This window comes from Netta rufina (assembly GCF_964035555.1).
Source record: "Netta rufina genome assembly, chromosome: 5".
Classification (NCBI taxonomy): domain Eukaryota; kingdom Metazoa; phylum Chordata; class Aves; order Anseriformes; family Anatidae; genus Netta; species Netta rufina.
Genome location: NC_140128.1, coordinates 12,145,458 through 12,157,093, shown reverse-complemented (window position 1 = coordinate 12,157,093; position 11,636 = coordinate 12,145,458). Strand labels below are relative to the sequence as shown.

General features: G+C 49.8%; 1 protein-coding gene across 1 annotated transcript; it reads right to left on the bottom strand.

Moving 5' to 3' along the window:
• Positions 1-179: 179 nt before the first annotated feature.
• On the bottom strand, positions 180-11,214 carry LOC311210555 (transmembrane protein 178B-like). The gene is made up of 4 exons (XM_084288541.1): positions 10,674-11,214; positions 4,297-4,410; positions 2,959-3,096; positions 180-1,830 (listed from the first exon to the last, which is right to left on the bottom strand). The coding sequence occupies exons 1-4, from the start codon at positions 11,059-11,061 to the stop codon at positions 1,586-1,588; spliced, it is 885 nt and encodes a 294-aa protein (XP_084144667.1). The 5' UTR covers positions 11,062-11,214; the 3' UTR covers positions 180-1,585.
• Positions 11,215-11,636: the final 422 nt, after the last annotated feature.

The window sequence follows — 11,636 nt, the reverse complement described above, 5'->3', positions numbered from 1 at the left end:
ACTCTTGTCAGCAAACACTCATTTTGCAGGGGAGAGGTGAACAGGATTCGCACATGAACGATGCTGTAACTATAGCATTTAAACTTAGCTCTGGAATATTTTACACCATATGTACGTGAGCTTTCTGGTGAGTCAGTCTGGTAATTAGTAGCAAAGAATTCACAATTACGTCCACTGAAGCAAGTCTTTCAGTACTTTTAATGCCAGTTGAGAATTAAAACTTCCATTTAAAAATTACACTTTTCATAAATACACTGACTTTAGCATTAAGTATCTTACATGCCACTGTATTGTATTTGAAGTACAATGTAAACATCTCCAAATGCTGGCCATCTCATCTTTATCTGTGCAGTTTTTGGACACTTGGGAGAGGGGCAGGGATGTAAGGGAAGAAAGAATAGGTGAATGAAAGAAAAACGCACCCCAAAGTACTTTGGCTGATGTTCCTGAGTTAGCCCTAGTACTTGCACTGGTTCCAAGGTCCGTTTTAGAGGGAGCTTGTTCCAGTGGAGCATGCATGTTCTTGTCGTGCTGTGCTCAGGGGGCATTTGACATTATAAAGGGGTGGGTGGGTGGTGAAGTGAGCAGAAGCCACGTGTTCCTGAGGCAAATACACTGCAGTTCCTTTGGACGTGAATATTGGAGGGGGCTGTACATTCTGCTATTTCAGCAGTACTGCTATTTGAGCTCGGGGAAAATTACTCATCTCCTTTCACAGAACAGGAGTTGCACCCACAAGTTATTTGGGTGGTGAAAGTTGATCCCAGCAGCTCAAACTACGACTTACTTTCAGAAATGTACCCTGGCCTCTAGCTGAATTGTCACAAGCTGCATGTTGCATACATCTCCCCATTAAGCAAGGGGACATTAGCCAAACGAGTAACCTTACCTGTGGAAGAAGCTGAGGAAAACCTTCCCCTCCTCTCCTAAAGCCGGTAAGAAATTTTCAGAGGCTTGCTGTTCATTTACAGCAGGCTCCTTTTGGAAACAGCTTTAGTGGTGAGTAAATAGCTGATGCTACAGCATAGAATAGCACAGATTTCTGCTTTAGATGAATTAATACTAATGATGGGCTAATTCTTTGGCCTAAACCTCGGCTTAGATCAAGGTTCTTTTGGGAAATGATGGCCTGAGCCAACACTAGACAAGTTTGTTGCAAAAGTGTTCAAGCCAACCTCACATAGCTCCTTCCCTAATTTGGGTCTGAATTACACAGACCTGCAGCAATAGAGTTGGTGCGTAAACATCCCTTACAACTGGACAATAACAGGACCATGGAGGTACAGTTCAAAAAACAGCACAAAAGAAGACACAGCCTTGGACTTAATCCCTTGTAAACAGAAGAAAAACAAAAACAAAAGAACTGTCCCCCTTTAAACCATCAATGAGCAAATCAGCAATAATTCAAACCTGGAGTTACTTGCAATGTCTGTGTCCACGACGCGTCTGTAGCAGTGTCCCACAGGCTGGTACTTCCCACCGCTATGGCACTGCTCCCACGCGCTGACGTGCCACCTCTTCCGGTGTTAACCCACGGCTCTGCCCAGGCTGTGCGTCCCAGAGTCTCTTCTCGCTCCCTCCGAGGTCACACGGCCCCGTTTTCTTGTCTGGGTTTTTGTACGGATGCCCGCGAAGTGTTGAGTGACGGGGCCAGTGTGCAGAGGAACCCCGCCAGCAGGGTGAGGCCCAGGCCTCCCCAGGCACAGAACATGGACCAGCCATAGCCATGACTGATGTCCTCTGGCAGCCCATAGACGTAGCGGGGATAGCGAGATAACTCAAAATTGATCCCGGCTACGCATGTGCAGAGTGAGATGATACAACACGTACCTGCGGGAGAAAAGCAAGAGGGTTCTACAGTGCCCTCGGGTTAATTATGCTGTTTGTTGTCTTCCCCCTAGGTATTTTAAAAGTCATTTTTCAAAAACAGGCATTACACCTTTTTCTACTACCAGTCACTTCTTAAAAAAACAGAGGAAGAAGAATTACAAAATATGTAGCATTATAAGATACCTTCCTTCCCAAATAAGCAATATTGTCTTAGTTAAAAAACAAAAAAACAAAAACAAAAAAAGCCAAAGAACATTTTTAGCATGAGTCTGTCCAGTGCAAGTCCCTGAAGCAGGCAGCAGCAGTCACTGTTCGCTGTGAAAACATTGACTATAAAATCAAAGTGAAATGCTTCGGGAAAAACTGTGACACATTCCCCTCCCAATTTAACCATCTAATCCTTTTAGGTCATCTATCCTTTTAGGTCAGGGCTCACAATTCAAAGATTAGCTGTAGCTTCAAAAACCAGATACAATTGAGGCAGGGTAGAATTTAGCTCAATCACATCTACATTAATTGAGCTAATCAAGTCACACCAAGCAGCTCAATGGTGGCAGCTCTGCCTTTCAATTAAGAAAAAAAAAACATGCCTCTACTTAAAAGTTGCCAATTTATTGCTTCCATTTAAAGAGTCAGCCTTGCAGCAACTCTGTAGCTCACCGTTTTGGTGCATTTGTTGCTACTATGCCCCTTTCAAGTAAACAAACACTGGCCTAGTTTTTGAGGGCTGACATGAGCATTTGTGATCAGCCGCAAGGTGCTGTACGTTGATTATTTTCTTTAAGATTCCCTAGAGAAAATGATGAGCTGAGCTGCCTGACAGGAGCAGCGGGCTGCACACAGTCAGGACAGGCAAGAGGCCTGTGCTCACAGTCCCTGTGGCTACAACACACCACTCCCCAGAGCAGGAGGTGTGTGCGAGTACAGCCAGGGCCACCCACCCAGGCACACGCACGCCCAGGTCCTGCCTGGTGCCAGAAGTGGCAGCCCCATGCTGTGCCCATGGCTTGCTGCACTAACGGATCGCTTTGGGTTTGCTGCGGGGCTGACTCGACTTTAAGAGCACCTCCCCAGCCAACTGTGCTGACTGGTGGTGCCAGGAACAGAACACACACGAAGCGCTCTCACCTCCCATCAGGAAGAGCAGCCCGGCCACGTACTGCATCAGCTCCTGCTGTTTGCAGCAGCCCAGCACGCCAATGATCCACCCAAACAGGATGATGGAGACAGCCATGCCGATGAAGCCAGCTGTCATCCTCCGCAGATCTGAGGAGAGAAAGCAGAAAATGCAGAAAGAAGAAATGAAGATGACGTCACCCAGACACGACAGCAGGGAGAAGAGTCTGGACAGATTTAAACTTGCTGTTGCTAAAGCTTGTACTTACACCTATGTGCTCCTCCTCCTGTAGCTTCCTTGCGAAAGTTTCAGTGCTACGTGCAAATTACCTCTCAGCACCCAGCCAGCTGGCCTCCCTTCTGCTGGGCACTACAACTAGGAGCTCTCTTTCGCTGACCAAGAGCAGTACCGGCCAAACGCTCCTCAGCATTGGCCAGAAGGGGCACGTTATGAATTCTCCAATGGTTTGTAAATGTCAGTACCGCAAAGGCTTGTGTGTGTGCATTTTTTTGTGAGTGTTGAAAACAGAAACCAAAGGAGGAAGGGGACGCTGAAGAGAAGTAAAGCACAGGAAGGCAGGCGCCGTGAGGTGAAGACAGGAATAGTGGGAAGACAAGCAGACGGAAGATCAATACAGCATGAAGGTAACAACTACAGTAACAAACTCCAAAAATAAAACGCTTAGACAACCATGATATGAACAGCACCTCGTCATCCACAACACAAGCAGTGGTCCTGCCTCCCCGGGGTTCAGGCTGTAGCTGAATTTCCTCAGCACTGTGGCTCACGTGACTGTGGCTATGAAGCATTTTGTGAGGCAATGGGACCAAACAAGTACAGGGAGAAGCAGGAGCAGAAGAGCCTGATTAAATCATTGTCAGCAACAGGCTACAGGTCAGTCAGCTGCGTGGGAAGGACTGAGGCACGAGGCAGCTTGTGGGCTGGGAGCCAGCGACAGGACAAACGGAGATGTTCCCTAAAAGAGCTGGTTGCCAGGGAGCTGCACCAGGTCGCTAGTGTGCACACAAGAAAATGCACCAAGCTCTGCACAGACGAGATGGTGACGCAGCACCTTCGCTGCAAGCCAGCTAGAAACTGCCCATCCCCAGATCCAGAATAAAGTTATACCTTGCAGCACACTTTTCTGTATTCCCATTTCACTTGCATAAGCCCCTCCAAATCTTACGTCCCTTTCCACTTGTACTGCCAGCTGCTTTCCCATTTCACTAACAAATAGGTATTTATACCTCTTTATACCTGTGAAGGGTATCTGATGTAAAGCCCTCACCTGGCATTACATTAAAGCATCACTAATCCAAACAGTCGTGTGCATCACTTGGGTTACTTACGGAGAGCGTGCCACTCGTCCTGCCGGATGGTGTTGGTGATGTTGATGGGTAAGTTGCGAGGCAGAGAGCTGGAGGTGTAGTGGTACTTCACTGCGGTGCAGCGCTGAATGACTCCTGCAAGGGAACACCAGTGTGAAACACGGCAAAATCCCCGTGCCTTGCACTTGCTGCTGAGTTGGCTGGCCCAGCAGAGCTTACACAAGGGAAGTCTTAGTTCGGTACCAGAGCAAATACCATCAAAAAAGAACCATTTACTTCAGGGACTCTGGGATTAGGAGTGGAGGGAGCCTTGCTATAAGGAAACACTGGCTAAGGGGGAACCCTGCTACCCCAGGCAGGCCGCAGGAGGAAAAGCCTGAAGGTAAATGGCAATGACAGCCACCAAAAATGGATCCAGAAGACTCCTAGAGGAACTGGTACAACCTCTTTGGGATAGCTGAGGAGACAAGAACATGGCAGAATACCAGCAGGACTGGTTTGTTTCTTAAGAGTACAGATTTCAATCGCTTTCTGAAAATTTTGAATGAATGCTAAAAAGTGAATTGAAAGGGAGAAAAGTTTGAATCTAATCCAGTAGTCATTTGCTCTTTGCTTTATTTTTGATGGACAATAGTACCCCTGCAGGCTTGTTTCCACCATAGCTTAAAGTAAAGTGTATCCCTGATGCAAATGTGAACCTACATACATGCTCTTCTCAAAGGGAATTTTTAGTTTAGAAAACAAGGAGAAGGGGAACTAAACTTGGATAGTGGGGAGGGAGAGACCAGTCAGAAAGGTAACAGAGCTAAATAGCACAAAAAGTTCCCCTTAAACAATGGCCACAGGTCATTACTAGCACTTGAATGCTGGGGCAGAAGAACCACTCAAAAACAATCAGCTGGCCAGTGAGCTAATTAAGCTGGTGAACAATCACTAGCAGAGAGCTGCAGACTCAGTGACCAGCTTTGCAAAAGATGAAAGAAAACCCAGGAGAAGAAACGAGCTTTGAGCTGCTCCCGTAGCAGTGGGAAGCCTTATTTTGTTCTCTAACAGCACTCCCTGGGCCGGCACTGAGCGGTTCCTGCAAGGAGGACGCCCCCACTTCACAAGGCCGGGAGGAGTGCACACAAGACCCAGCCAACTCCAGCGATCACGCCAGGGAGGGGAAGATGATCTGAAGTTCCTCACGTTAATAAAACAGTGACATTTCTTACTGAAGTGGAACAAGCAGACATGCAAAGCACGTGCCCCAAAGAGGGAAAAGCCCAACGCTAGATTTCCACACAAAGCAGCAGAGCACTGCAAGCGGGCTCCTGTCCTTGGGTGCGCTCCCCACTGCCTCCCGAGCCACAGGGAAGCTGCCCGACCTGCCCCATGTGCCTCTCCCTGCTGAGCAGGGCACCCGCCTGGCGGCTGTTTTGGAATGGGTCTGTAGGGCTGCCTGAGAACATCTGCTCCGCATTGCTACAACAGTTTACATATGGAATAAAGTAAAACCTCCACCTTCTTATACAAATCCGGTTGCTCAGACATTCTCAAATAGCAGTTCATTCTGATTCTGGTTTAAAAAACTTTACTCCTCCTAATCCGTTCTCCAGAATTCAAAGTGCTGACTTTATGTAGGCAGCACATAAGCCCGTATTAAAACAGCACGGTTGCAAAGTGAAGAGCTCAGGAGATGGAGAATTCCAGGGTTTATGGTGCCCACTAAGCTCAGCTCTGACCCCTAATCCACAGACCTGGTGACAGCCTCTGATAACACCACCATAAGCCAGTCTTCCTCTAAGATCCTGAGTGTGGGATGGACCCATTCTGGTGTGAGCCGCAAGCAAAACAAGGGTGGCCACTCACTGTAGGTCCCTTTTCCATGTGATAAAAAAAGCTGAAATACGTAGGCAAGAGTCAGAGGATCAGGTAAGTGGTAAGAGTGATCTCACAGCTGAACGTGACCCACTTTCTCCCACAAAATTATTGCATGCACCAAGGCAAGCCTCAGTAGCCAGGTTTTGCAACTGCAGTGACAAGTTCACATGTCCAGTTTGGTCAGGTCTAAGTCTGATTAGCAGAGACACCACGCACTCAAATACACACAAGCACTTCACGGGGCTGCATTTAGCAGTGTAACACCTTGTTCTCTAAGTGCTCACAGAAAAAAAGAAAACCACAAAGTAACTACAAAATCAAATGCATTTCAAAGGTACCCTGATTAGTCCTTTGTCTTAAGTCCTTACACAGCTGAAATCATAGGCTATAAAATAGGGAGAGCATCCCGTCCTCCATTTCAGAAACCTGCCAGCAAAGTCATTTTGCTTTTGTTTGTAACAGACTCAGAAAAGCAGCACAGAAAAGCCTGCCAAAATTAAAAAGTTTGCCTTCAGGCAAAGGTTTGAATAGAACAGAGTAGCGTGGTGAACAAGGAGGACAAAAATTAAGGGAGCGCTGTTGGTTTTGGCACACAAATAATTTGAGAATGCAGGACAGAAGGGGACACGCGCTTGAGAGATTCGATTATCATACGGTCTATGTACAAGAAAAAGGTTACGCGGGCAGCCTGATCCTAGCAGTTCTTAGGGGCATTAAAAGAACATTATGAAAGTTGCACTGCATGTGCAATTTTCTTGATTAAAAAATAAACATGAGAAGCAGCGAAGTGCATCTGGCAGTGTCACATTGACACGTTCATGGCCAACCCACACGACTGTAGCCTCCCACTCCAAGGCTGTTTCTCACACCTTGCCCTCACATCCTTTTCCCTCAGGGCTGCAGCTGCAGACAGGTTTCCCTCCTGTGACCTCTCACTGCCCTTGGGGCACCACACCTCTGTGTCCCTGCATGCATTCTTTTTCCCCAGCTGAGCACTGAGGCTGGGCAAGACCAGAGGATGCTGGCTATGAAGAATTTCTGGACCCCAGATACCCAGGCAGAGCACAGGCCCGTTGTCCCTTGGCTGCCAGACACCTGGAAAGGGAGATCTGGGCCCACTGGAGCACATGGAGTTTGTAGTCCTGGGCTCTGCGCACCGATTTTTTCTCAGTTTAGTCTCCAGCTCTCTCTGCCTTTGAAACATGCGTGCCAGTGCTACGAGGAGGAGATGGAAGGCCCTCTCCTCACCACGGGTGAGGCCAGGGGCGGCTACCGCTGAGCTCCCAGCGCCAGCTCTGGCACTCCCCTGTCTCCTGCCCCAGCACCAAGCAGCCTCAGCAGCCCCCTGGCCTATTCCGGCTATTTTTCCCCATGACTGCTCCTCACCTCACAGCTCTGGATCACTTTGTCCACACCGCTGCCCAAAGCCCTCTAGATCTGGTAAATCAAATTTCTTTTTAAAAAATACAGCTCTTAACAACTATAGTTATTAACAGATCGTACTTACCAATGGCCACGACTAAACAGCTTGAGTTTACTAAATATCCTGCTCTAACACGAGCTCTGCTCTAACCTATCCTAACCTATCCTATGCTCTATCCTGCTCTAACACAGCCACTCCTGTAATTCTTCCATTTTCTCACCAGGTGGAAAGCACAGGGAATACAGACACTGGGATGGAGCAGTTTTCTTTTAAGGGCCTCCCTCCTGCCACAAACTGCAGTGTTCCCCTGCTTAAGCATATGGTAGTTCTCACCTTCTCAGCTACGTCATGATACTAACAAGTCATTTTTACCCAGCACGTGCAAGACCCACCAATCCCATCCCTCAGTCTTTTCAGAACAAGCTTGAAAAGCAATAAAAAGAACAGTTTATGAACAGTGATGAACATTTTTTGGTTTTCATTCCTTCAACTTACTCGTGTACAAATGCACATTGTTCAAAAGAACCCACCAAGTTACCCAAAGCAGCCCGTTGGAACTGATCTTTCCTAATTAATCATTTTCTACTGTCACCACTTCGCAAACACTGTTTCTCGTATTGATAGACAAGACCACTAAACAGCGTATAATGAGTCCCGGCAGGACCTCGCCACGAGTTCTCCATGCAAAATGATTTTGTTGCCGTCTCCAGGGTGGAATGCACTGAGCCCAGGCATTATTCAATGAGGCACACTGCTCAAGTTCTCATGCTCAGAGAGACTGCCCCTACACACAGAGACCCTCTCAGTTTACCCACCATGTGGTTCAGTTCTTTGGCTGCTATCTTGTACTAATTGCTAATCTCCATTTTCCCCTTTTCGTCTGTCCATTTTTTTTTAACCTTCTCAATGGTATTTTTAAAGTCAAACTGTCTATTTTTCCACAGATCCAAAATAGCAATGTTGCTTTTTAAGGAAACACCCACACATTATTTCCCTCTTCCATTTAAACTTTTCCCACCTCTCGGTTTTGCTCCGTGTTTTTTGACTCCTGCCTTTTCCTTTTAAGCATATAAAGCAAGTATATAAATTACATATGTAAACATATCCATCTATATGCATCACCAGCTAAAATGCTCAAGTATTGAAGCTTCTACAGCACTTAGTTTGTATTAATAGCAATAGATAAGGATTAGACTAGAAATCTACAGGATTATCTAAACAGAAAAGGACACTTACAGATTTAAGTAATTTAATCAGCACTCAAGAGAAACCCAAAAAGAAAATAAACCTTACTCCAGAGATGCTAGAAAATGAAGAGTGGAAACCTTAATCAAAATGCCACTGGACTTGCACAAAAATTACTTACTCCTCTGTCACTAAAGCCTATAAAAATCTCTACTCTTGAGACTATCGAGAACAGAAGGAGGTATCATGCATCACCAAAGGGCTAGCTGAAAACTTAGCGCTAATTGAAGAGAAAGTAGGACACTCGGAGGAGCACAGTAGTGAGCTTCAGCTCACACTAGGATAAAAAGCCCATTTGCTTCTCTTTGGAAGGCATCTAGTAGCGTTCTTGAAAGAACAGCACAGCAACAGCCACCCCTGACCATCGGCTGGAAAAGGCTGCTTAATCATAGCTGTCAGAAAAAAGATAGACACAGTGAGAACACGGAGAGGCTGCTAGAAAAGCAGGTCAGGGGAGGGGATAAGACGAGAGTCATATCTATTTAAAGACCTGACTCCACAAGAACTATTATTAATAATTTTCCTTCTATAAGATGATACCTAAATCTGTACAGCAGCAACGTAGGCAGAGAATACAAGGAAGCAAGGTTTGCAGGGAAAGGCAATGTCCTCTATTAGAACAGCTGAAGGAAAAAAATAAAGTAGAAGGAAAACCTTTTGTATTTGGAATCTCTCCAGTTTAACACATTGGGCCCTAAGGAAGATCACGGACCACTCTGTAACACCCTCACACATGCAGAACGTAGACTCTGGCCTCTACACCCGACAGCAGTAGTGTTGGCAAAATCCCTCAAATCAGAAGTATTGAGGGCCAAAGTAGTATTCCCATCCCTTCCCCCACCCTTTGCTAATCTCAGTAGAAGCTGAAAGCATTTGGTTTGCTATGAAACAGAAAAACAGATAAACATTTGACATCATAGGGACAATTAATAGAATGAAATTAATGAACTGCCTTTTAGCGAAATGAGATCAACACGGAAATAAAAATGAAAATGCATAAAATGGATGCTAGGAGATTAAATAGAGGAAGAAGGTAATCACAAAGCACTGGAGTTTCTAAAAGTAAGAGTCACTGCTGTGCGTTGGAAAGAACGGACAATGACGAGCTGAGCCTCGCAGCGCCAGTCTATCCATCCTCCGCTGTGCGGGATTGGCGTCACAGTTGGAAGCCACACTGAAGAACTGCTCCTGCTTTCTTAAGATAGCATTTCCATTTTGTGCCTCAATGGAAGCACTTCTCCCAACTCCTACTCTCCCTGTGCCAGTATGTACCTTCTGGAACACGAAGTCCTGCTATTTATCATTAATCACGCACAGTATTTTTTCCCCTAAGCTTGTTTTCTGTGACATTTATTTTGACTTGGTGGGTCAGCCCGCTACATTATTTGTGCTACCCAGCCCAGGAATTTTATCCATACTCCACAAACTGCTGGGCTTTGCACTGCACCACGACGGCATCACATTCACAGCTTTCTCTCCTGTCGCACCTGGAGCCCTGGGTGACCCAGCTGGACACACACCAGTCACCGTGAAGGTCTGGCCATCCCCTGCAGCAGCGTGAAGCCCCCCAGGCTACAAGAGGCACAACAGGTCCCCATCTCCTTGCCACGCACAGCACAGAGCTGCACACAACCCCGCACGTTTCTCTGCGCTCAGCAGCGCGGTGCCGGGGCCACAGCGCCCAGCAGCACCCTGCCCGAGCACCAAGCCACGGGAGGGGCTGTCGAGGAGCGGGTCCCACCCGGCGCTGCGGCACCCGAGGTGTGGAAACGGGGCCCCGGGAGCGGCTCGGGGCCCTCCGCACCGCGGCCGCCGCGCTCAGCACCACGGACAGCAGCGGGCCCGGGGCCGCGCCCGCTCCCCTCACCTTTCCGGATGAGCTCCTCGCTGTCCGGCTCGTAGCCCGCGCGGTGGCAGCGCCTCCAGAGCCCCGAGACGGTGGAGTTGAAGCGGCGGCCGCAGTGCGAGTCCAGCGCGGCGGCGGCGGCGGCGGCGGCGGCCGGGGCGGGGGCCGGGGGCCGGCCGGGCAGCAGGGCCCGCGGGGGCCGGGCGCGGAGCGGCAGGTGCGAGCTGGGCGCCGACATGGAGCCGGGCGGGTCGCTGCGCTTGTGGCCGAAGCCGCGGCAGCGCTCGCGGTGGCGCCGCGCGTCCGTCTCGTACCAGGAGTCGGTGCCGATGGCCACGGCCAGCAGCGCCAGGGCGGCGGCGGCCAGCAGCAGCCCGCAGCCGCTCAGCGCCTGAGCCGCGGCCGCCATCTTACCGCGCCGCGGGCGGCGGGGGCGGGCGCTTCCCTGCGGGCCGCCTGGGGGCCTCCGCCCGCCGCGACGCCCCCGGAAGGGAAACGGGGCCGGCGGAGCCCGCTCCGCGCCGCCGGGACGGGCTCGGCTCCCGGGGCGGCCCCCAGCGCCCCCCCGGCCCGGCACGGCCCGGCCCGAGGCCGCTCCCCTCACGGGGCCCTGAGGGCGCCGCTCGCCTCACGAGGCGCGAGGCTGCGCGCGCGATGTAACGGTCGCGGGCCCGGCAACGGCCGCCAGGTGAGGAGAGGGGGCGGGGCGGGGCGGGGCCGGGCCGCTCCTCGCCTCAGGGCGGCCGCCACACGGCCCCCAGCCCCTGGGCAGGGCGGGGAGTTCTGAGGGTCCTGTCTGCCTTCCCCCGTTTTTGGAAAATAAGGGTTGGAGAGCTGGAAGCGTCGCCCTGTGGTACACGAGGAGAAACAGCGAAAGCCAAGCCCTGGCCATGCTGCATTTAACCCAAGGGCACCGCATCCCCTTGGGTCCTGCCCACTTTGAGGGGCTCCTGCCCCCAGCTGCAGCCCTGTCCCCACAGCCAG

What these genes read in the sequence shown, in the direction of transcription:
- LOC311210555 (XM_084288541.1), bottom strand. Translation starts at nt 11,061, where the DNA reads ATGGCGGCCGCGGCTCAGGCGCTGAGCGGCTGCGGGCTGCTGCTGGCC. An exon ending in GGACGAGTGGCACGCTCTCC is followed by an intron (nt 3,097 to 4,296) that starts GTAAGTAACCCA and finishes TTCTCTCCTCAG; the next exon opens with ATCTGCGGAGGATGACAGCT. An exon ending in GCTGCTCTTCCTGATGGGAG is followed by an intron (nt 1,831 to 2,958) that starts GTGAGAGCGCTT and finishes TTTCTCCCGCAG; the next exon opens with GTACGTGTTGTATCATCTCA.